Genomic DNA, 26,359 nt, shown 5'->3' on the forward strand with positions numbered 1-26,359 from the left:
TTGAAGTAGTTTGCCTGAGAAACGGCAGGTAGACTAGTGGTTAAGAACGTAAAGGTTGCGAGATCGGGTCTGACGAGGTAACATTCTGTCTTTCTGTCCCTGAACAAGGCAGTTAACCCACAGTTCCTAGGCCTTCATTATAAATAAGAATTTGTATTAACTGACTTGCCTAGTGAAATAAAAGAGGGATCAATTGATAGAGTACCTACTTAAAATATTTCCTTTTGACTGACTGATTGCATGAGTTCGAATTGATTGATTTTCACTTGAAGGGGAATCATGGATCTCGATACTGGAATACTTTTATAACCAACCATTGATTTGGCCGCCATCCCCGGCAGCCGTGATTATTTGGCTAAACTGACCTCAACAATTTACCATGCATTGTCAATGGGGTTTCTAAACCAACCCGGCTGTAATAATTCTGGAAACTGGTTAATTTTGTGGCTAGTCGGATTTCCCCATGGAACACTGTAAACCGAAAGGTGTGTGTTTCCTCGCCCAGCACCGGTCACTGAGTTAGCAAGCTGAAGTTGGCTAGTGAGTCACAAATGTACGTTCAGCCTATTCATTATGATTGGCCTTAAAGTAAATTAATCAGCATGGCTTAACATAGCACTGTTGGCGGTATAAACACAACTATTTCGCTACACCCGCTAAACATGTGTATGTAACATTTATTTGATTTCGTTTTTGACCTCGACATTCTTGCTGGATAGACACTTTGATAGCTAACATGCTAGCGCTGCTAACTAGCTAATGGCGCTAGCTAAACTCCTATGTTAGGCTGGACACATTGCATTTTAAATGTTTTTTTTTCTAATAAAACGTGTTTCATTGCATCCGCGGTGGAGCCAAGTTTCATATTTCCCAGCTGCCTGTCGTAGTTAAAGTAATCACGAAAAAGCAGGCCTTAATTTAGGGCATTTTATCACCCTGCCAGCTCCTATTAGTTCTACTGAGCACTGTGGTACCAACTCGCCTTCCGAACGTTCGTGTAATGTGTCCAGCCTAACAGGAGTTCAGCTAGCGCCGTTAGCATTAGCTAGTTAGCAGCGCTAGCTATCAGTGTCTCCAGCAAGAAAGTACAACAAATGGAACAATGGTAGTTTCGCTATAGTTGGCAATTGAGACCTTCTCACGTTAAGTTAAAATGTAAACAACGAATTACTCATGTTACTCTTGAGGTCGTCCCATTGTTTACTATAGGGAAATATAGGTATGGCTGTCTTTGCCATATCTCGCGATGTGTGCGTTTTTTTGTCTTTTCGGACACCATATTAATCATTATCTTTCTAATTATGTAAGGCTGGGTATTGTATCTCGTCAAACGCTAGACCAGAAATAGTCAGTTGTCATTTTTTCCCCTACTTCCTCGCTATGCAGACAAGCACAATTGGTTCCACTGGGGTGCAGATGTTTCCTTTATACACGAGTTATTTTTCAGTTTCGTCCTAAGAACAGATTGTAGTGTTAAAATAAAAATGGATACTTTTTTGGTGCCATTTAGGCTAAATGGGAATCTAAGCTTCACTCCAGTCAAAACGGGCTCTGCGAACGCTCGATTCCATTCGTTTGATATGGGCTCGTGCTAGTTTTAGCTTTAGCCAACGTTCTAAAGCCGTTTTCAGCCTTGGGTGAATTTTGACTCGTTGTTTTGTCCAGCCGACCTATGCGGATGTTTATCTAAATCCCAAGAGCAGCAGACCGGTGAGTCAACTTTTCTTTCCAACTTTAATCATCTGTAAAGTTGTTTTACATGCAATCATGCTCGCTAGCTATATTTTGACACGTCTACACCTGCTTCACCGGCAATGACGGGTGATGCAGGTAATTATCACATGCATACTCTCCCTCAATTGGGGCTCTATTCAATCACATCCGCATAGCGGTTGTTTTGGTTGTGTCTGAGGTGGAACTGTATTAAAGCTGTCAAATTAACAAGCGGCTCCTGGCGTTATACCTAAAACGCACATTGCCGTTGGCGTCAGGGAGTCGCATGAACAGAAATCTCATGCAGCCCTGTTTACAAGTTAGAACAGTGGAATTTGAGATGTAATCTACACCTCGATTAGGCTGATATAAATCCTCATTTAGTTTAATTTTTTATTTGAGCGTCATATTTATATATAACCTACACTTTCGTTTACGGTGTAGATTCGTGACAATGATCAAGAGCCGCTGCTTGCCGATTTGATAGATCCAACATCCGACACCGATAAAACATAAGCAATGTTGGTGTCAGTTAACGCTTGATCTGATTGAATCTAGGCCTTATACTCATTCACTCTGTTTACTTGTATGATTATTGTCAGTTAAGAAAAGTATGCCTCTTTTAGATCTGCCACCCCCAGTAGTTCAGCTGTAGTCACAGCAGTCCTCAGCTGTGGTATTTAATTTACCGGCTGCACCAATTCTTACTTCACTGGCCTTGAAGGGAGAAACTTTTGAGGATTCCCAACTGGATACAGGTAATTCAGAATCGTATTACATGCTTATATGCTCAATCCCACCAACCGATGTGCACACAAACATGTTGAGCTGTATACTTACTGCCACTTTCTGCGTCCTTTTCAGATCTGCAATGCACTCCACTGCAAGACAGCCTCACCCAGAAGTGCATACACTGGGCCTATCAAGACTGACAAAGCAGAGATGGGTGGGTGACAAGGAAACTTAAAACGCAACATGCACACATAATCCCCAATGTAAATACATTGTAGTTTATTTTATGTATGCTCCATTTTATTTGAGGAAAATGTCTGCAATAAAGTTTGTTCAGTTAAGCAATGTCTTTGGTTTATTGTATATTTCTCCGTATTAAATGTGACCAATAGAAAGTCTGCAGACCTGCAACCCTCGAATGTGTGCAGGTTTTGCCATCTGAGCCTGAAACTTAGAGATGGGAAGAGTCCAGTTTAAAGGTTTATCGTTAACTGACACAATTTATAATGAATACATATGTGACCAACAGTTACTGTATCATGATTTAGTGTTTTAATTACTCAGCAAGTAGTGCCTCAAGGTAGGATTGAACCGTTTCTCAAAAGAAGCAGAACAGGCCAAATAAGGTGACCGAAAAACCGCAAGAGGTGCATATTACTTCGCCCAGCAGCATTCATTGAGCGAGCAAGCTAAAGTTAGCAAGTCACAGAAATGTACGTTCCAGTGGCAGTCAGTGCCGTTTTTAAGATGAGGGAGGACAAATGTTCTTGTTTTTTTTAAGCATGGCGTTATTTCTATTACAGGATATTGGACTGTCATTCATATTCCATTCACCCAGTTCAATGTAATGGCAATAGGTTTAGGCTACTACATGATACTCAAATGTTCCTATACTCATGTCCTATACCCATCAACCTAACCTATAAATGACAGTTTATAACAGGTGCACACAGGTCGAGAGACATTTAAGGTGACAGACGGTGACATTCAATAATGCTTTGCACACACATACCTGTATCTAGCTGAAATAGGGTGTAATCATTAGTCCAACAGTTGCAAACAGTAGTTTTTATTGGACAAATTCGGGTATATTTATCCCTGTTTTGTTACATTTGATTATTTTTAAGAAATGTTTTCAACAGAATCGGCAGAGTGAATACTACACTGATCACGCGTAAACACAGTTCACTTTCATAGCAGCCACATTGTATTCCTTTTCGCATCTATGCGCTCACCTCTTCCCTTGTGGATTTCAATGCACAACACATCAGCTGTATGTGACCAGGCAAAAAACACCTTTCCAAGCCAAACCGCTACACACAGCCTACATCGTTGTCACCATATTAGCAACATCATAGTCAGCATAGCTAATAGAACTAACGCGTTTGAAAACCCGCTACAATCCTGTATTAATGGTGGCCCCGGTGGCAATAAATTAGTAAAACCGAAAGCTTACCTTGACTTGGAAGAGTTCCAGACTTGTGTTGGAAAGTCAGTCAGCTAGCTAACAGCATGTTTCCGGTTTCAAATACTAAATGTTAAGTGAATGTGAATATTTAGGTGGTTTAAATTAGGCTAAGGTTCCTACTAACCTAATTTGACAGTGACAAATTCTTGCCTGTCCATTTATTCTAGAACTAAGGATGACTGAGTATGAGGAATGTTTTCGATAATGTACATTTCATGCATATACATTTAAACAAAGAACATCACATTTATTATCTCCATTTATTGAGTATGGAGACAAATGGCAAAGGTTTCTCAGGCAGTGTCTCAGGCATTATTTGATCAATATAAATAGTGTGTAACCTACCAATGAATGTATATAGAGGAGTGCCGGGTGGGAGGCACAATGTTAGTCCAGAAATTTCAGTTTTACCTTATATGCCAAAAGCCTGAGCCTCTGATGGAGACAGAACTGTCATCAACGTATGCTTCAGTATTCCCCCTCTCTCTAGGAGCATTCCTGTGCCCTGGTTACCAATGTAGCCAACCGTAGAGAAATAGAAATGCCTAAGCAGTATGCAATCTTAAAATTGTGCGGTCCAGTGAAACTATACGGCAAAAGCCTGGGCTCCTGACCTGGACAATATAATTCTAATCACTGCATGCTATAATAGAAAAAACAATCAGTTTTTCACCTTGTCAAACTGATTTATATATTGTATTCAGTCTTCGAGATGCTTTAACAAGCATGTGTATCTGTACTTGGTGCTCTTCAGCTCTAAAATGCATTTGGCAAAACCACAAAGAAAAAACAGGTCTCAATGTCTAAGAGTGAGTGAGTGAATTAGCTGAGCCTATGCATGCTGTATAGCACTTAGTTGATCTCTGGAAAAAAGGAGAGGAGAGCTGAATTACATCTTGGGAGACAAAAAGTTAGGCAATAATTCATCACAGCAAAGGATTGTAGCATATGCGCTCGGAATGAACATCCTGACAGTCTAAAAAAAATGACGGCTACTAGTAGAATGAGAGGCATGGTAATCTGCATCCTGCTCCAACTATGCCTATTGACAGGGATAGTGTAGCATTTATTTGTCAGCATGAATCAAAATAGTAAATCTTTTATTTAACCTTTATTTAACTTGGCAAGTCGGTTAAGAATAAATTCTTATTTACAATGACGGCCTACCAAAAATCAAAAGGCTTCCTGCAGTGACGGGGGCTGGGATTAAGAATACAAATAAATGAAATAAAAAATATAATGACAAGAGACAACACTACATAAAGCGAGACCTAAGATAACAAAGCATGGCAGCAACACATGACAACATGGCAGCAGCACAAAATATGGTACAAACATTATTGGGCACAGATAACAGCACAAAGGGCAAGGTAGAGACAATAATACATCATGCAAAGAAGCCACAACTGTCAGTAAGAGTGTCCATGATTGAGTCTTTGAATGAAGAGAATGAGATAAAACTGTCCATTTTGAGTCTGTTGCAGCTCGTTCCAGTCGCTAGCTGCAGTGAACCTAAAAAAGGAGCGTCCCAGGGATATGTGTGCTTTGGGGACCTTTAACAGAATGTGACTGGCAGAACGGGTGTTGTATGTGGAGGATGAGGGCTGCAGTCGATCTCAGATAGATAGGGAGGGCGGGGGGGGCTAAGAGGGTTTTATAAATAAGCATCAACCAGTGTGTCTTGCGACGGGTATGCAGAGATGACCAGTTTACTGAGGATATAGAGTGCAGTGATGTGTCCTATAAGGAACATTGATGGCAAATCTTATGGCCGAATGGTAAAGAACATCTAGCCGCTCCAGTGCACCCTTACCTGACGATCTATAATTTATGTCTCCGTAATCTAGCATGTGTTGGATGATCATCTGAATCAGGGTTAGTTTGGCAGCTGGGGTGAAAGAGGAACGATTACGATAGAGGAAACTAAGCCTAGATTTAACTTTAGCCTGCAGCTTTGATATGAGCTGAGTGAAGGACAGTGTACCGTCTAGCCATACTCCCAAGTACTTGTATGAGATGATTACCTTGAGCTCTAAACCCTCAGAGGCTGTAATCACACTGGTGGGGATAGGGGCATTCTTCTTACAAGAGTTTGTTCACAGTTAAAGCAAGAGGAAGCTTGTTGGACACTAATAAAGCTTTGGTGTAGAAGATTTAACACAAAATCTGGGGAGGGGCCAGATGAGTATAAGACTGTGTCATCTGCATATACATGGATGAGAGAGCTTCCTACAGCCTGAGCAATGTTGTTGATGTAAATTGAGAAGAGTGTGGGGCCTAGGATCGTGCCTTGCGGTACACCCTTGGTGACAGGCAGTGGCTGAGACGGCAGATGTTCTGACTTTATACACTGCACCTTTGAGAGAGGTAGTTAGCAAACCCCTCAGAGACACCAATACTCCTTAGCCAGCCCACAAGAATGGAATGGTCTACCGTATCAAAAGCTTTGGCAAAGTCAATAAAAATAGCAGCACAACATTGTTTAGAATCAAGGGTAATGGTGACATCGTTGAGGACCTTCAAGGTTGCAGTGACACATCCATAACCTGAGCGGAAAACAGATTGCATACCGAGAGAATACTATAGACATCAAGAAAGCCAGTCAGTTGATTATTTTGAAGTTATTCCAACACTTGATAAACAGGGCAAAATAGAAATAGGCTTATAACAGTTAGGATCAGCTTGATCTCCCCTTTAAATAAAGGACAAACCGTGGCTGCCTTCCAAGCAATGGGAACCTCCCCAGAGAGGAGAGACAGGTTAAAAAGGTCAGCGATAGGCTTGGTGATTATAGGGGCAGTAACCTTAAAGAAGAAAGGGTCTAAACCATCTAACCCAGATGTTTTTTGGGGGTCAAGTTTAAGAGGCTCCTTTAGCACCTCTGACTCAGTGACCACCTGCAGGAAGAAACTTTGTAGCGGGGCAGGGGAAAAAGAGGTTTGGAGCATTGGGGCTAGTCGCATTAGAAGGGGTGGGAGATGTGGAAATGTTGGACGGGCAATGAGGCATGGCTGAATCAAATAGGAATCCTGACTTAATGAAGTGGTGATTTAAAAGCTCAGCCATGTGCTTCTTGTCAGTAACAACTACATCAACTTTAAGGGACATGGGCAGCTGAGAGCAGGGTTTATTCTCTTCTCACAAAACATTACTGATGAAAAAAAGTAAGAAGTTTCTTCGTAATATCTTATGTGGCATTGACATTAGGGACGTGCTTGAAACCAATAAATAAGCAGGGATGTGACGGGGATGATAGGATTTGGTTATGTTGTTATTGTTCACACATTACAGCCATCAGACTAACTATATGAAAACCAACAATGGATAACCAAGGAAAGTGCAATAAAAACTTAAGAAAACAAGAGCTTGAAGTGATGGTGGAGGAAATAGCAACCAGGAAAAGGTTGCTGTTGGGGACACTCCAACTGTGGGGTCACTGCAGAGACCAAAAAGAGCGGATTGGTGAGAGTGGCCGAGTCTGTCTCTGCCGTCGGGGGTACGGCAAGGGACAGTGACACCGTAAAAAAAGTGGTCCGGCATCAAGTCGGTTGCTAAGAAGAAGGAAGCTGATAGACCATTCATGTGGACCAGCTGGAGGAGAAGGTGTCATTCATGATAGGTGAGACTGGTGGGGACTGTGCGACCGGTAAGTTAGGTAGCTACGTTAGCTAGCTAATGCGTAACGACATTATAGCCAACATAGCTAACGACCTTAACGTTAGCCAAGTTCTTCTTTGCAAATTGACGAGATAGAGCTAGCTATTTAACACAAATATTTCAATATATTTTTAATTACTAGCTATCTAGATAATGCGTGTTTAATTTGTTTTCTTGCTGTATATAAGTATCTGGTAGCCAACTGTGTATGTGGCGCAAGAAAACATTCATGGTTACAAAGGTATCCATTCGGCTCAAGACAAAGGTTTAGCTGTCCTAAAGTTAAGTGCATTTCCAATAAGAAATCCTAAAACATTATTTTCAAGAATTCCATTTCATCTTACCTTTTTTCTTAGGAATATTTTTTTTGTTTAAATTAAGAACATATCCAAGGGCTTTATTGTGGAATAGCAACTTGGCTTAACTTTCTTCATAAGTCTATAGTTAAGGAAAAAATGGCAGTTAAGGTTTTGTGAATCCGGCCCCAGGTCTTTAACCATTTTCCAGAACTTCTTGGGGTTAGACCCACAGAGAGAGAACTGCTCCTTACAGTAACTAACATGGGCCTTCCGGTTAGCCTGAGGGCACTTATTTCTCATTTGCCTGAACCAGAGCCAGTCAGCCTGAGTATGCATGTGCCAAGCCTTTCGCCAAATGCAATTCTTGAGGTGGAGTAACCAGGGGCTGAACCTCTTTTTAATTGCCATTTTCTTTATGGGGGCGTGTTGGTTAACATCACTGAGAATATCAAATAAGAAGTTCCAAGCGTCTTCGACAGAGGGGATCAAGCTGATTCTATACCAATTTACAGAGGCCAGATCATGAAGGAAGTCTTGCTCATTAAAGTTTTTCAGCAAGCGTTTATGACAAATCAGGACAGGTCGTTTCACTGAGCAGCCATTACGAACACAGGCTGTAACACAGAGATCATTAAGGTCATTACAGAAAACACTAGACTATTACCCATCAGGATTATTTGTGAGGATAATATCAAGGAGAGTAGCCTTTTCTGGGTGTTTGGAGTCATACCTTGTGGGATTGGTAATCCCATTGTATTAGGACTTGGTTAGGTAGTTTAAGCATGTTCCAGTTTAGGTCACATAGCAGGACAAATTCAGACTTATTGTAAGGAGCCAGGAGAGAGCTTAGGCCAGGTAGGGTACAGGCCGTGCTGATGGAAGACGATAACACCCAGCAACAGCCGACGAAGAGCTATTTGAAAGTTTAATGCTTAAAACCAGAAATCAAATTGTTTGGGGACAGACTTGGTGGAGACAACTGAGCACTGAAGGTGATCCTTGTTAATGATTGCCACTCCCCCACCTTTGTAAGATCTGTCTTGCCGAAAAAGGTTATAACCAGAAAGGTTAACAACAGTATTCAAAACACTCTTTCTTAACCACATCTCAGTAATAACCAACACATTTGGATTGGAGCTGTGAACCCACACTTTCAATTAATCAATTTTAGGTAATAAGCTTCTAGTGTTAACTTGCAGAAAACCCAGGCTTTTACAAGAGCAGAAATCAGTGAAACCGATATCAGAGCACAACTCAGAATTGGGGCCAGCAACGGTAGATGGGCCAGGGTGCACATGCACTTTTCCAGATATCATCAACAGTAATCAAGGCACGGCATATGATGGGGTGTTGATTTATGACATTTAAATGTGCATTAGATGACAACAAGATCATATTATACAGCAATTTCATCAGGTGACAACTATACAAAGTCGGTGAGAGGTGGTTAGAATAGGATGGGAGGCCAAAAGTCTGTGTAACCAATAGAGAGTCAGAGTCCCGAGTGTGGAACAAACCTAGTCTGTCCCACGGTTGGGTAAACAAGAACGTTCATAGTCAACAAAGCATGCAGGAGTCATGAGGCAAATAGCAAAATGCACAAGAAAAAATATATAACTACTTGGGGCTAGCCATTGTAAGTCACTCGCCCCAACAGTGCCTGTGTGTTGGAGGTGAGTGAAAGCTCGGGAGACAGGGGGAGTGTGGTGGGGGTACCTGAACCAGACATGGGGAGACAACCAGGGCAGACGGTAAACAGATTGCCGGATGAAATCCAAGCAGCAGTGCAGCAGGCAATAGCAGTAGGTGTCACCCACTTGGGAGAAGCTTTTATTTTTGGAGGCAGATTTCTTGTAGAAAATCAGATTGTCTCTGAACAGCAGGAGGGGGCTTCAAGGCCTCTGGATTTGGGTGGGATAGCCTGCCATTTGCTGGGCTCAAAGACTTATAAACCTTCACATCTGAGTGCTAATTGAAGTTATATCTGGTCTGTCTCAGTTCCAGGTTGGATGGTGTCCTTGGTAGTATTAATCCTTCCAGGTAATTCTGTCCAAAATTAGGTCGTAGGTTTCGAGTTTTGATCTGGAGTGAAGGTTATGCTGTGGAGGGTAGCATCCTGTATTTGTCCCTGCTGAAAAATCCAAGTTTATCTAATTCCAAATCTATCTTTTTGTATAAAAAAACACGTTGAAAAATGTGAGAGCTCACATGCATCTGTCTCTCGCTCTCTCTCCCATGAGGAAGGGAGAGAGAAGGGAGAGAGAGAGATGGCTGTACAGTATTAGCTGATGACTGTATTAGCTTTACAATACTTGGCCTATAGATTTTTTAAATGTTTTAAATTATTACTTGGAATAATGATAGCTAAAGCTCCATGTCCCAGAATTACATGCTAGTACTAGTGATAAAGCTGTCTGCTGTTAGATACTGTTAGATATATTGTTAGATACTACTGCGTTGTTAGATACTACTGCACTGTTGGAGCTAGGAACACAAGCATTTCGCTACACCCGCAATAACATCTGCTAAATTTGTGTATGTGACCAATAAAATTAGATTTGCTCCTGCTAGCAAGCAACAGGTCTAATTGTTGTAGCTAGCTACATTGCTAACGTTTCTGCGTTCTAAGTTGGGAGTTATTTTACAGCTTGCATTGATGGTATCAAATTTCTATAACTAAATAGATTACAAATATAAAAAGACAGAAATCACCAGGTGTGTTTATATACCTTAGGCACAGAGAACATGATTGGCAGATGTGATATGGAGATGATAGTAATCTGGATAGCACACACATTTTGATTGGTTTACTATTTAGTACTTCATAGAGTTTGCCTGTCCAGCTAGCGAGTGTCTCTAGCACAAATGCAAGCGGAGCAATCAAGGAGGGAATGAGAGTTTTCATGCGAGGCAAACTGGTTGCGGACTTCTAGGGGTTCAATGCGAGTGGTTTTCTCCATTGGTTTGAATGGGTAGTTGAGTAGGGCGAGACTTCAAAGAGTCAAGCCCTTCAAAACAGACAAACTGATGCGTAAAAAAACGCAGAAACTCAGTCAACCAATTGAAAACATAGAACTGCGTTTTTACCTTATAATTTCTACTCACCACACCACTGTATTTGACATGTGTTTTAGTTTGAGCGCACCCTTGTAGGCCTATTGAGGTCTGGTGTAGTCCAGGGTCAAACATTTATCGGTCACTGTTAGCCCAGTGAATGTATTGAAAGAGGACCCAGTGAATGTAGAGAAAGAGGCCATGGATGGCCACGGAGAGAAGAAAGAGCTATGAACCCATACTGTATTTGACTTATTATTATTTTTTAAATGCATGTCTTAGCATCAACATTTTGTGTGTGTTGTTTTTTGGGGTCAGAGCAAGATGAATGCTGTTTTGAGTAAAATATAACATGTTGAATGGGTCCTTATGGTTGTAACGTTAGTTGTATTGACAAAACACAATATGGGTTAAGGTTATGACCAAACCCTAACATTATCCTAAAAGTATTGAGGAATCATCTTAGGTAATTGCAGATTTTGGCCAATAGGTGTCCTCCTAAGTGAATATATTGTATGTGATGGGAACAAGACCTGGGTTTTGAAATGTTATCCAGGGTTGCATACAATTCATGTGTATGTAAATCACACCTGGGTCCAAATTGTATTGTTTTCTTTGAAATACATTAGGTGGACTTGATCTACAGATGTGAATGTTTTATAGTTCCTGTGTTAGTGTTTTTTTTTTTTTGGAAAGGTAGGTGGCCACTTAACTAACAGTTTAGCAGTTGAGTCAGTTGTCTGTATGTGAGTGAAAAGAAATGCTAATCTCAATGATATTGTTTTAGAGTTGATATAACATATGTGCACAGTGATTCTGAATTATAATGTAAAACGCCGACAAAACCAAAGCTAAAAGGAATAGATGATGCAAATGGCTGATTTTGTTTTCAAAATCCATCAACCAATTGCACATTTCTGAAATTCCTGTTTATTCAATTTGGGAGATTTTTTAAGAATGTCTCATGTTTATTGTGTTGTGAACTGATTAGGTAACACACTGTACGAACATTGTCTGGATGATGGCTTGTCTCTCTGCGATAATCAAAGTGTGAGGGTGTCAGTCAAGGACCTCAAAATCATTTCACTTTGCTATAATACAAGGATCCGTGAACATCTTGATATGAATTGACTTTAGTGTTTGCTAGACTTATGTAGTCAACTTCCCTAAAAGTGCATTCCTCAATTGAAAATTAGGTTGAAACTTCTCACCGAACCTGAGATTGAATGATGAAGATACATCTGTTATTGGTTTGACATGTGCAAAGTCTACACTGGGAAAAAAGCAAGAACTTACAGACATTTTGCCATTTTTCATTACATTCTTGAATTGATTAAGTATTCTAAATGTGACATTAACTACATTCCATTAAGGTTGCACAATTCATGGTCATATGGCAAAGTAACAGGATTTTTCAAAAACCATGGTAATTCATTATCCTGGAAATCGATTAAAAAATTGGGAATTTATACTTGTAAAAGTATGTATTTTTGTTGATTCTTTATCTTTTTGTCCATGTTGTCGATGAGTTTCTAGTGGATAGACCATGATGAAAAAACATAAAATCATCAATGTTGTGATGCAACTCTTCAAATTTTACAATTACCACACTCAGCCCCAAAACACAGATACAGTGGGGTCTGGAATTATTGACACCTTTGATAAAGATGGCAACAGTAGATGGGCCAGAGTGTACATGCACATTTCCAGATATCATCAGCAGTAATACAATCAGGGCATGGCAGAGGACCAGGAGAGCTCTGCAGTGTTGATTTTTTATGACATTCAAATGTGCATCAGATGGCAACAAGATCATATTGTACAGAAATTTAATCAGGTAACATGAATACAAAGCCAGCAAGAGGTGGTTAGAATAGGATGGGAGGCCAAGAGTTTGTGTAATCAATAGAGAGTCAGAGTCCTGAGTGTGGGAACAACAGTCTGTCCCACGGTTGGGAAAAAAAGAAAGTTCATAGTCAACAAAGCATGCGAGAGTCATGAGGCAAATAGCATAAAGCACAAGAAAAATATATAACGACTTGGGGCTAGCCATTGTAAGTTCAAAAAGTCACTCGCCCCAACAAAATAACTTGAGAGAGGAGCTCTCTGAGTCCAGTAGGCTATAAAGGTATGAGATAAAATAAATAAATAGTAGGCCTATACTAGTTAATTAAAGAATTTCTGAGTAAGCTCACATAATAAGCTTCACAAGTTAATTAGCCTACCTAAAATTCAGATCAGTCCAAAGTCTTTGCTGTGTGTATAAGTGCGTGTGTACTGGAGGGGAGAGAAAGCCCGGGAGAGAGGGGGGAGTGTGGCGGGGGTACCTGTCCCAGACAGGGGGAGACAGGCCAGGGCAGGTGGTGAACAGATCGCCAGATGGAATCCTAGCAGAGGTCAACGATAGTAGGTGTCACACCCGTTCGGGAGAAGCTTTTTTTTCGAGGCAGATTCCTTGTAGAAAATCCCAGCCATCTAGCTATCAAGTGTCTGTCGACTGTTTGTTTTTTTCACGTGCAAAAGGTGGTTGTTAGCTATCTATATCTCTTCAGTTATGGCAAATGTTCCTTTACGATGTCCTCTTATTGAGGTAATTTACAATGATCAGTTCTAGCACGTTGTCGCTGTTATATCAGTTCTAGCGCTTTGTCGCTGTTATATCAGTTCTAGCGCCGTTGTTGTTGTTATATCAGTTCTAGCGCGTTAATATGTTTTATATGGGGGAAAAGTATGACGTAGGTTACCTTCAGCATTTGTACAAATTATGCCACTGACAGGTGACGATTGCTGGCCGGATACTTGCCAACATGTGTCTGACTGTTCCATTCATAGGAATGCTCACAGAGAGGGCATGTCTGCATGATGCTGATGAGAGCTCCCTTGCTGGTCTTCACTATGTTGCATGTTCGGCTGCAAATCTCTCGAACAACTGCAGCAGGTCATTTTATGAGGTGGTGTTGACTGGGAAAGGCCTTTGACAGGGTGTTATAATAGACAGCCAAGTGGTAAATTGCAATAAGGAGTCATCATGCCAGGTAGTCCTGAGGCATGGTCCTAGGGTGGGTAGAGAGAGAGAGAGAACTTTAAAAAATACTCCAGATATAGCAGACTGACCCTAGCCCCCCGACACATAAACTACTGCAGCATAAATACTGAGGCTGAGAGAGGAGGGGTCAGGAGTCATTGTGGCCCCATCCAATGATACCACCAGACAGGGCCAAACAGGCAGGATATAACCCCACCCACTTTGCCAAAGCACAGCCCCCACACCACTAGAGACAAGGCTGAGTATAGCCCACAAAGATCTCCGCCACGGCACAACCCAAGGGGGCGCCAACCCAGGCAGGAAGACCACGTCAGTGACACGACCCACTCAAGTGACGCACCCCTCCTATGGACGGCATGGAAGAGCAACAGTAAGCCAGTGACTCAGCCCCTGTAATAGGGTTAGAGGCAGAGAATCCCAGTGGAGAGAGGGGAACCGGCCAGGCAGAGACAGCAAGGGTGGTTCGTCGCTCTAGTTCCTTTCCGTTCACCTTCACACCCCTGGGTCAGACTACACTCAATCATAGGACCTACTGAAGAGATGATTCTTCAATAAAGACTTAAAGGTCGAGACCGAGTCAGCGTCTCTCACATGGATAGGCAGACCATTCCATAAAAATGGAGCTCTGTAGACAAAAGCCCTGCCTCCAGCTGTTTGCTTAGAAATTCTAGGGACAATAAGGAGGCATGCGTCTTGTGACCATAGGTATGTACGGCAGGACCAAATCAGAAAGATGGGTAGGAGCAAGCCCATGTAATGCTTCGTAGGTTAGCAGTAAAACCTTGAAATCAGCCCTAGCCTTAACAGAAAGCCAGTGAAGAGAGTCTTGCAGTGGAGTAAAATGATCAAAGTTTTTGTTTCAAGTCAAGATTCTAGCAGTTAGTGCTTTGTCCGGGTACTTTGTATGTTCTTCAAAAGAAAGATCATGGTCCAGAGTAACGCCGATGTCCTTCAGTTTTATTTGAGACGACTGTACAACCATCAAGATGAATTGTCAGATCCAACAGAATATCTTTGTTTCTTGGGACCTAGAACTAGAATCTCTTTTGTCCGAGTTTAAAAGCGCCACTCCACATTTCATTCTAAATGCCTAATACTTGCAAAATAATAAATGCAAACTCTTTGCAGGACAAGGATTGCCCTGACTTTCAAGAATGCCTTAATAGCTTTGCCTTGCTTTTCTGGTTGGCTAGCAAGTTTCACCATCCAATTTCAGATCTTGAGCTCACCAGTTTGAAGTCTTAAACCGGGAAATTAGTGACCTCTGGTTGGTTCAGCCATCCCATCGAAAAAATGTACATGAAAATAATGCTTAAAATAAGTGATAAAGCTAACACAGGCTTAATCTGGTTAATACATTTAGCTCTATTAGATTGTAACAGTAATTTAACATTACGATTATGAATTATGAAGCCTTTGTGCTTTTTACAAATGACATACATTCTTCAAAATTCACAAAAAGTGATGTTAGCTGATGAAGATTATCTCAGAGAACAAAATTTATAAAATATAAACCCGTGTTTCCTTCATACCTTATTTTTGGCGTTTATCCAAACACCCTACAAAAAATGCCATTCATTTTCCCAATAAGTTTTTTCCAACGAACCATGATAGGAGTTAGTGCCTACAATAAACCGCCATCACTATTTCTCTATATTTGAGTGCAAGTTTCACCATAGCAAAATGATGGCACATGAGAATGATTAAAATATGGCTAAAAAAACTTGGGCACAGGAACGCGCCCTCAATGTGCCTGGACAGATTCTGGGTGGAGTTGACCCTACTGCTTCACCGCTTCTTTCTGATAGGCTATAGCCCGCCCCTGGAGGATTCAGACCCGCCATTTTCCTGCAAGCCTCCAGTCCATTGGAGCCAGCAGGGGGAGGTGAAGTAGAAAAGAGCACAGACTTATTCAGTGGGAACTAAAGAGAGAGGGGGGAGTCAGTTAGTGCGAGAGAACGAGAGAGAAGGGGAGTTAGTTAGTGCGAGAGAACGAGAGAGGGGGAGTCAGTTAGTGCGAGAGAAAGCGAGAGAGGGGGAGTCAGTTAGTGCGAGAGAAAGACTTTGTTAGGAGAGAGAGCTCATTCGGAATTGGCAAGAGGTAAAAACTCTTAAGTTTGTATCCAATATAATATACAACCAAACTTCAATTTTACGCTCACTTATCGTGGATGTGGGCTACATATCACCCTGGGATTTAGCTACAAGAGTAACGTTCCTGCCGTCTCATTTTTCTCGTCTTTATTTTGTGTCATGTGGCAGAACTGTGGAAGCTACAGAGGACAATAGCGATTCCACAGAGGATTTGAAACATTTGTTCTATATCTTAATACAGAAGTGCGAAGATGTCTGGGCAAAGCATTACGGACAGGATAACCGCAGCTCAACACAGTGTTACCGGATCTGCGGTGGCAAAAACTGTGTGCAAGGCGACTACGCATGAAATTATGGGGCCGAAAAAGAAACATTTAGATTGTAAGTATCAATATGTCGGCGAGTTGCCACAATGTTGCGTTTGATCAAGCGTATGTATTCGTTAGAAATTGTTTGGACTGGCTGAGGCCTACGAACAAAAACTGACCCGTAGGCTATAATCAAGTAGTTCTTGTCTGATGTTCGCCTACCTATGAAACGATGCGAGATCATCTAGAAATGTTCTACAATTACCCTAAATTCGAGTCAGATGTCATGTTGTCAATTTTCAATTGAAATTAGCCTTGGCACGTGCTTGCCATGTAAACAATGAGATTAACTGGATTACAATCACGTCATAGCCTATAGGCTACCATTTATTGTAACGTTTTAAACTTATCAAGAAATGGTTTGACTTCCAAGGATGATGGTTCTAATTTTAATTATATATATAATGCAATTATTTAATATAAATATGAACTGCTCTAATTTGTTTATGCTGGCTTCTATCTCTTTCCAATAGCGATTTTACTTGCTTACAGGCAATTTACTGTCCACTGAGTGTGCCTACATGATCGTATGCTCTGCGAACCTAGACGTTATCAGAGGGTTTCTCCTCCCAGTTTTTTTTGGCTGACTCTGTTCTTTAATCGTTCAATGGGGAACCTCGACAGAAACGTAACTTTTAGTGTCATTACCCGCAAGATGGTCTGACTAGGCATGTAAAATAATACCCTATTCACTTCCTGACATTTGACCATAGTTGAGTCAGTTTTTCATTCAGTCAGTTTTTACCCTTTTTGGGCCTATGGATAAGACCCAGCTATCACAGTGAGGAGTGATGTTTGCCTATTAGGGATCAGGGGACCATTAGACCATGATGTTGGGAATAAAGCGGGGACACAGGTTCACACCTCCTACTCTTGTGATAAGTACCATGGGATCTTTGTGACCAGACCACAGTGCGCCACGCCTTATACCACACCCATGTTATATGGTTCATGATCATTGTGAAATCAACGTGCATGCACATAATACACAATAAAATAAACACTGAATCAGGAAAGTAACTTGGGAAGCAATTACTGAAATTAGATATCAATACAACCATGTGTTGGTATATTTTATGAGCAATGTATGTGTCGGAGAACGATCTACATAAAGGCATGGAAGTGATTTCTCATTAAATATTTTCTATTGAAGCATGTCATGAGTGTGCTCAGAGTACTGCAGTGATGTTTTTGCTCTATTTAAATTCCTTAATACAACAGGCTATCTACTCAGGTTTTTCAGGTTCATCCTTCTGAATCCAACCAAAATTTGACTTTGCTTTATGCAAACCCCTCCAAGACACACTTATACAGTGCATTCACTAAGTATTCAGACCCCTTGACATTTTCCAAATTGTTACATTACAGCTTTGTTCTAAAATGGATTATATAAACATGTTTCCTCATCAATCTACACACAATAGCCCATAATGACAAAGCAAAAACAGGGTTTTAGAAATGTAATACATTTTAGAATAAGTCTAATGTATCAAAATGTGGAAAAGGGGAAGGGGTCTGAATACACTCAGTGTACAAAACAGGAGCACCTACCTAATATTGAGTTGCTCCCCCTTTTGCCTTCAGAATAGCATCTAGGATTTGATACCAGCAACCCTCCAGTTGCCAGCTCACTTCCTGTCAGATTTCTCCTGTTAGACCTAGGATTTGAACTGGCAACCCTACCTGCCGCCCCATAAATCCATGGCTCCCCAAATACACCAGAGCAGACCCAGTTAGACTGCTGAACAACTAGTCAAATGGCCTTCTGGATTGTTTACATTGACCCCCACCACCAACTCACCTGATTTTTACACTGCTGATATTCGCTGTTTATTATTTATGCATAGTTACTTTTTAAAATTTTTACAAATGACCTCGACTAACATGTATCCCCTCACATTGACTTGGTACTGGTAGCCCCTGTGCATAGCCTCATTATTGTTGTGTACATTTGTTACTTTTTTATTAGATTTTTTAAAAATGGAAGAAAAATAATAACTTTTGTTTATTTAATAGTTAATACAATTTCTTGAACTGCATTGTTGGTTAAGGGCTTTAAGTAAGAATTTCACGGTAAGGTCTCCACCTGTTGTATTCAGAGCATGTGACAAATGAAAAAGTATTTGATTCGAGATAAAAACCAGGATCAGACCCACCTCCAGACCAGGATTCGAAAGCGCAGGGTCTTATAACCCGTAATTACCCTAATTCACAGTGGCGGTGGTGCATAAATATGGCGTCCTCCATGCACTTACCAGAATTTCCTCCTTTACTAATTTCGCTGTATTGTTCATGGCTCTCTCTTACTCTATACATAAAAAATAAAAATAAAATTAAGTTGCTAATAGCACAGTATACATGATCCCAATTTCAGCCATAACATGCTGGCAATTTGAAAAACTGAAAGTAGACTGCTGATATATTGATGCATTGAACCATGTTGCACACCTAAGCGTCATAACTCTGTGGATTGTGCTAAAACAATCACGTCATATCTGAATCCCGACATCTCCATGTACCTTCGCCATTGAAAAATCAAGTGAACTTCATCTTAAAGGTCCTCATCCTGTCCACACCTTTTACTGTGTTAAAACAATATGGGTCCTCAACGTACCACCGCTGCATGTGCTTTGCAGACATACCTAGGTTCTGGTCTGTCTTTTTTGGGGGGGATACCTGGGAAGTTGGTGGGCTGCTGTTATATGTTGCAGATCTATGTGATAAGTATTTTCCAAGGAGAACTAGTTCATCAGAACACAACCACTTGTAATGTTGCAAGGAGTGTAGCTGGTGAAAGAAAAGGCACAAGCAGGTCCCAATGCAGTGAAGTCTTTTCCTTTCCAACAAACTGACGTTGTGACACACAAAAATAACACCTACAAAAGAGTGCATCAAGTCTTGTTCGTGAAAAACTGAAGGTATCAAGTATTTATGGCCAGCCGATTTTAGTCGGCAGCAGAACAGTTTTCTGTTACAGTGACTATTTGCAATTACAATAGCAAGCCTTCTCAATGGCTGAACAGGTTTTAAGTTGGCATTAGCATTACCCATTTCGACTGTATCCTGGTTTATGGTGGTGGTAAAATTTGTTCACTCAGTCTAGGGTGGTTTTTCATCTAGTCTATTCCGTTTCTTCCTGGTGTTTGCCCTTGCCGTGTCGGGTTACTCCCGTTTAATGGGTTTTAATTCTGGGTCATTCTCAGCACCCTAGCATCAGTGCTGAAGCAGATTGACTGCAGGCATCGCCACATCAATATCTGTTCACACCATGCTGCTTATTTGCATACGTTTCGGTGACTAGAGACTGAAACCAATTTCCTGCTGGGCACTATTTTTAGCATTGGCTCTGTAATAAGAAATGTCATGTGTGGTGTTTGACGGGGGTTTTTGAAGGGCATGTCTGAAACTCGAAGCTAAGAGTGTGTAGAGGCCATCATACCTCACTGACTTCTGTCCCTAGAAGGCTTCTTGATTGGCTTCTTGATAAGGAGGCTGCTGGGGAGGGCCTCAAGGCTCCTTTTGTAGTCTGGGGGTGGCAGGAGCGGAGCAGGAATGTCACAAAGGTTGGAGGTACTTCAGGAGGGCCGGCAGCACTTGGAGTTGGCGTTTTCTCAGACCGAAATAGCAGTGGTGTCTAGCTCCCCTCCGGTCTGATTTGTACGCTAGATATGGCCCCTTTCTCTTTGCTCCTTTGATTTGGGTTGGGTTTCCTGACCAGTGTCCGCATTCTTTAACAAGGCCCGTTAAATAAACTCCACCAAACAACTTTGAGACTTAACAGTTACCAGAGAGGGGGGAAAAATGGTGTCAAACTGTAGTCTTTTCCACATTATGAGCCTGCTCTTGTTTTCTGATCTGCTTTGGTTAAGAGCAGGTGCAAAATTTGCTCCAAGATGACTGCTCTTGCAATTTTAGAAATATAGAGCTATCACTTTAGTATCCAGTTTGTTGTTATGGGTGCAACTTACCCAACTCAATACTGCACCCATCTATTTACAGAGAGCGGAAAAGACTGCCATTTTATTGCATGTTAGTGACTTTATGGTTAAATTGCTTTCACGCTAACCCATTTCTGCCCAACCCAAAGTGCAAGGGTCAATCGCGAGTGTAGTCTATTTGATGCTTTCGGGACTTTTCAACCACTGTAAATGGAACATTTTATCTTGTCATTGTGTCACTAAATTTTTTTTGCATCCCAAAACAGGATGTGTGATCATAATGAGGTATTGAAGTATAGTTCTCAACTTCCCACATCACCTGCCACGTGATATGATGGCTACATTTGGTGAACAATAAAGTCATTATTTTATTTTTTAAAGTCTGCGATGAGGACCTTTGTACTTGACTATAACGTCACCTTCCTTCATTGAGTCAGCATGTCTGGACTTCCATTTGGAATTGTTCCCCTTTTGATTGCATCCTTTGTATTTGTTTGTGCAAAGGTCTTTACAATTAGGCAAACATGATGGATGAGAGTTGCACCTTGTTTATTTCCAGAAGGAATTTACTTTGAAGTCTTAATTTCTTATTCGAGCTCAGGCATACAACTCTCAATACATGCCCTAAACCAAAGTAATCACACAGGAGGGAGTAGATAATGATAGTCCCTCAGCGACAGTAGCTGGGTGGGTGGCGTGGTCACCTGACAGTACCTCAGTTGTCCAAATGATCTGGACACAGATCTAGGGTCAGCACACCTCCTTTTGTGAAGGAAACCTCAACACTGACTTTCCTTTTTTCACTGACTTTCCTTTCCATTTCTCTCATATGAAAATGCAAATACCAGGTATCCATGTTGTATTGTAGCTACATTACTAAAAAAGGTTGTCCGATTATTGTGTGTGTAGGTGAGACTGAGACTAGGAAGCTTGAGTTTACCTGATCTTGTTACTTTGATTATAATGTAAGCCTACAATATCTGTTGTACAAAACACTTGTATATTTTTTTCCTGGACCTATTTGCATCACAATAGAGGTTAGCTGCATGGGACACAGTGTTATGTCACTTGAACACTCAACCATCTCCTACTTAAAGCCCTGAGCAGGAGTGTATTTCAGTTAGATAATTAACCAGAAATGTAAAAGGTAATTTTAGAACGATGTTAAGTTGAGGACATCTCTCCTCTCTGTGCATGTAGTAATACTGATTACTGAGCAAGCATGTTCTATAGGATCCAAACTTAATCTGGGAGTTTGACTTGTGAGTCAATCCTGCAACATGATGCTCCCTAGAATCTGCTGAGGGTTTAGGGGCATGATTCATGTAGGTTTAAAACCTCAGCAGTGTGTAGAGTGGAACCCTCTCACTTCAGTGCCCCATAGCTCTTTTTCTTGTTTGTGGTCTGTATATGAAATGGATACAATCAACTGGTGACCATAATATTCTCCCTGCTGAGCAAGGAAGCACGTTTAGAATTCTATGCGTTTTGAGTTGACATTGCATGTTGAGTAAGCCTACATGGATTCAAAATGTGGACAAGGAGGATTGGTACTGGTTGAATTGGGCCCACTTTTAGCTTAGCTAGTAACTGTGTGAAGGTGCCATGAAGCATTGCTGCGGGAAGATGTTTTGGTGGGAAGCCGCTACAGACGGCTATATTGGTCCGCTAATACAGGACTAGTAAAGGCCCAGAGCACAACTATTTTTATTTTTTTAAAGACTGCCATGAGGACTCCATTTATTTTGCTTGTGTTATAGATAGGAAACCTTCATTGGGTGTATGAATTGTCCTCTGAAGCACTGAATGTGAACCAACTTTTTTTTTTTCTTAACCTACGTATTGCACAGTGTGTTAGTGGGGTTTTAGGACCTACTAGGCTGCCTACAGCTTGAATTATTACTTAATGCCTACTGTCCTGTCCAGTAACCACTGCGGTAGCAGTCAGTTGGGTCAGACCAGAGGACACGGTAGCACATGCAGCATGAGAGGCTCTGCCACAGGTTCAACCTTACCCCCCCCCCCCCCCCCCACTCAGAGCATGTGACTGCAGTGGCATCGAATGACAGTCTCGCAAAAAGAGTGCTGACACCGCCTGCCCCAGTGAATGGAGCCCACTGTAATTTTGAAAAGCCTTTGCGATTCAGTGTCATGATTCAAAGCTGCAAACCAGGCACTACCATCAAATACTCATTCTTTAACCTCCATATTCTGAGATTTTTTTTCTCTATTGGCCAATCTCATAGATTAACCTCATTAGCCATTTGTCTACAATGAAGTGAAGTGGGCAGTTTGCCTTCGGTTCAGGGTCTTTTGCAAGATTTTTAAAGATTGGCCCACTCTGGTTTTACTATACCTGTGTTGTGATCACTGAATACTTTTAGCATGGTCAACTCTATCAGTATAAAATGATTGGATCATATCATCCATATGCTGTGTAGAGCTGGTCCCTAATATAGAGGAAAAAAAGGAAACTGGTAACTAATTCCACTGATGCAAACGTAGACCTTTGAAAGTGCCACTGACTATTCTAGCTGAGAATATCGATGCACTGTAATCGTCTTGCATCTGTCCACTGCAAGATCACGTAGTGAACTAACCTAATTGTACTCTCCTGGAACATATCCCTCAACAATTTCAGAAACTGAATTGAAATGAATATCCTGAAAGGGGGGGAATCCTCCGGGATATTGACTACTAGTGTTAACTGCTACTGTTCTACTTGATAAATATGTACTGGAGGAGGTAGAGCCTTAATTCAAAGCTGTATGCTACATCAATGTTTAGGGAAGTGCAAATAACATTTTTGTGGGTTAACACTGATCGCCGTTTGCAGTGAATAAAGTAACGCCCAACATTTTCAATGCATATATTCACAATGGATGGGTAAAATAAAGGTACGTAGACATTGGTTGTGTTCACCCTCCACTACACCGCAGGCTTGGGAAATAAACTCACTTCCTGACTGTCAACAGCCGGGCAGGATGTTGATTTATATGCATGTGTATTCCAAATATGTCAGGAAGATGATTGTTTGGGAGGGTAGGAAAAGAGTAATACCCTTTTGATCGGCTTCCTGTCATTTATGAATGCGTATCGTCTGTCCACTGTCTCCCCACTAGGGCTGGGCGGCATAACGTATTTTACAATGTACTGGTATTGATGCAGGGACCGGTTTGGGTTTTTACTTTACCTTCTATAACGGTATTTGAATGTTTGGTTTGTTAAATGTGATATGCCGTGTGTAACGTCCGTTTATAGTTTACTCTGCTACTTGAGTCATCCCTCTTCTCTCTCTCTCCACACCGCTTTCCACACAGACCTAGTCCCACCCAGTCACTCAAGGAGCACATTTGTTGCTTGACCAGTAGACACTTTTGTTCAGTCTGCATGGTCAACGCAACATTGTTTCCAATTTGATCTTAATATAAATCCACAAGTGTTTTATAGTTGCAATATTAGTTTGTTTCTTACATCTGCAAATGGCTAGTTTGTCTTTTCTTAGCAAGTTAAGCCAAATCGTGTTTGCTAATAAAAGTACTGAGTCAGAGCAATAACTCATCCATGGCATTTTCATTCGTTGTCATGTCAAACACTGTATTCAAAGTGCCCACTATTTATATTCTATTTCCATGATTCCAAAAGTTCATCCAAGTGTTTTGATCTAAATCTCAATTGCAACATTTGGTTAAAAATGAGGCCTAGTATTTAAGCCCATATCGTGGCAGTGTGGAAATGATCTCAAATGTGCAGGAAATGCAGAAATTGATGGAAATACAGCAAATGATTTAGGTTGAATTGAACAGTATAAAACAATCCGAATGGAAAAGACCCATTTGAAATAATTTAGAATATATATGTTGCCACCCTAGGGCACACTACTCTTAAAGCAAATTTTAGAACTTTTATTAATCAAAATCATAAAATACTGTCATAGTGTCAAAAATGTGAAAAATACAATGATGTGATATTTCGCCCCAGCCTTACTGCCCACACACCATTTTGAATATTTATTTTATTTATTTTACCTTTATTTAACTAGGCAAGTCAGTTAAGAACAAATTCTTATTTTCAATGACTGCCTAGGAACAGTGGGTTCACTGCCTGTTCAGGGGCAGAACGACAGATTTGTACCTTGTCAGCTCGGGGGTTTGAACTTGCAACCTTCCGGTTACTAGTCCAACTCTCTAACCACTAGGCAACCCTGCCGCCCCACAGAGCGCTGTGACGATTTGACAAATTAGTCTTTGGCTTATGGCATTTCAAGTAAGCACAGTTTTTGTCATTTTGAAAATGTCTTCCACAAAATGATTCAACTCAACTTTCTAAATTAACTCGTCTACCCTCCCAACCAAAAGAAATCTACTTCTGGGGACATTTTCTTAACTCAAGCATAGTTTTTGTAACTCAGTCATCAAAGGTATTAGTTGTATCACAAATTACTCTTTATTTAGATGTTGAACCCTTGTAGGCCTATAGCTTCACTATGGTGTCCTCCCAAGCTCATGTTTATGGTTGGCACCCGTCTCTTCAAAATGAATAGTCATTGGCAAGGCCCATAACTCGATACTGTACACTTCATGTGTTTTTTTTCTTCTGTCAAACAGATGCCGGAGGCAGGAAGTGTTTTGGGGTAATTAATGCTAACCACTTTTTTTTTCTTCCAATAAGTGTAAAAAAGGACTTCATTATAATCTCCCCCCTGTAAACCTTGTGTTCTGCTGAGCTTATTGGAACTGTTTGCCGAAGCCATCAGTCTGTTCCTTGCATATTTGGCCCTTAATCTTGTTAATTAAGGAACTCAAGGGAATGTGAGGGAAATGCCTCGGCCATTGCATTCCAATCATTGCTAACTTGTCCAGAGTTCCGCATGGGGGGGCTTCTACTTTTTATTGGACTGTTTAATTAATTTTAATGCTTTTAATTCACGTCAGCTGCCCTGACCATGTCAACACTAACATGTAATGGCTATTAAATACCCTTATCTACAGTATGTTTCCCCTATGTACAAGCCCTTGACCCTTGCAATTGGAATAAATGTGTGTAGACTCAATGACCGAGGACTGAGAAAATGGTGCGGGAAGAAAGACTTACAACGGGAGGTCCAGGTCAACCACTGCATAAGCATTCCATAGCACTTAATGTCATCACACTAAATCTGGACTCATGAATTCCATGTATTAATGCATGTATTACAATTATTTATAAATTGATTGCAAATAAATGATATCCAGTAGCTTATGAAAGTGACCTAGCTTTTATTTTCTAGGATGGTTTAGTAATCATTTTCACTTTATTTCATATTTTAATTGTGACTTGACATGTGGCTACAGCTACTGATGCAGGCTCTTTTGCAGACATTGGCAATGCACTCTCTCTACCCAAAATATCATGGTTTGCCATTACTGGAATCCTTTTGTCATGCTTTTCATTTTTAAACTTTCCACACAACCCTCCCAAACCACAAAGTATTCAGAATAGAGCCTTGTCTGATTCCCACCAGCGTGTTCTTTGCACTCCCTTACTTTTTCATGCTTTGGATTCGAGACCTTTGCAGTTTCAGCTGTGACATCCTTTCCAAAATCAGTTCTGATGTGAAAAGCTCCATTTGCACACTGTTGATATGGCACTTGCTGCCATTGTTTTAGTTATTTTTGTCTGGTCTGCCCCAGGTCCATAGTGGCTCACCAAGACTGACTTGTCTTATCTGTACTCTTTCATTGTGACGATTTAGCACTAGACTAAAGTCTGTAGGCCTTCTAGGATTTTCAGGCTGGTGGTTTACAAAGAGACCGGTGGTTTAAACTTGGTTGGGTAACTAAAGTAACGGACAAGTCATCAACTGTGTTATTTTGGTTAGAGGCTGGTCTCATGAGACCCTATATCTGTGAGATTTATGATCGTTATGTACATGATTGCAGTGCTTACTGAACATGTGCAAAATCTCAATTCAAGCGTGATACTTTTTTGGGGGGAAGTTTCAAAGAATC

The 26,359-nt window shown here is 40.9% G+C and overlaps 1 protein-coding gene and 1 long non-coding RNA gene across 24 annotated transcripts in view; both read left to right on the forward strand.

Moving 5' to 3' along the window:
- The first annotated feature begins 467 nt into the window (after positions 1–467).
- On the forward strand, positions 468–2,790 carry LOC124000545. The gene is made up of 3 exons (XR_006832627.1): positions 468–1,710; positions 2,340–2,471; positions 2,578–2,790. It is a non-coding gene; the product is annotated as an uncharacterized LOC124000545 (long non-coding RNA).
- Positions 2,791–15,873: 13,083 nt separating this feature from the next.
- LOC123999380 (phosphatidylinositol-binding clathrin assembly protein-like) overlaps positions 15,874–26,359 on the forward strand; it is a 54,651-nt gene continuing 44,165 nt past the window's right edge. For 3 of the 23 annotated variants that reach the window (XM_046305104.1, XM_046305105.1, XM_046305106.1), the window contains exon 1: positions 15,881–16,444. In XM_046305104.1, the coding sequence (XP_046161060.1) occupies positions 16,315–16,444 (130 nt within the window). In that variant the 5' untranslated portion in view covers positions 15,881–16,314. Of the gene's footprint in view, positions 16,445–26,359 lie in introns of all 23 variants that reach the window. The other 20 variants (XM_046305096.1, XM_046305098.1, XM_046305100.1 and 17 more) reach the window with 15 other exon arrangements.

The sequence above is a fragment of the Oncorhynchus gorbuscha genome, linkage group LG16, assembly GCF_021184085.1.
Source record: "Oncorhynchus gorbuscha isolate QuinsamMale2020 ecotype Even-year linkage group LG16, OgorEven_v1.0, whole genome shotgun sequence".
NCBI classification, from domain to species: domain Eukaryota; kingdom Metazoa; phylum Chordata; class Actinopteri; order Salmoniformes; family Salmonidae; genus Oncorhynchus; species Oncorhynchus gorbuscha.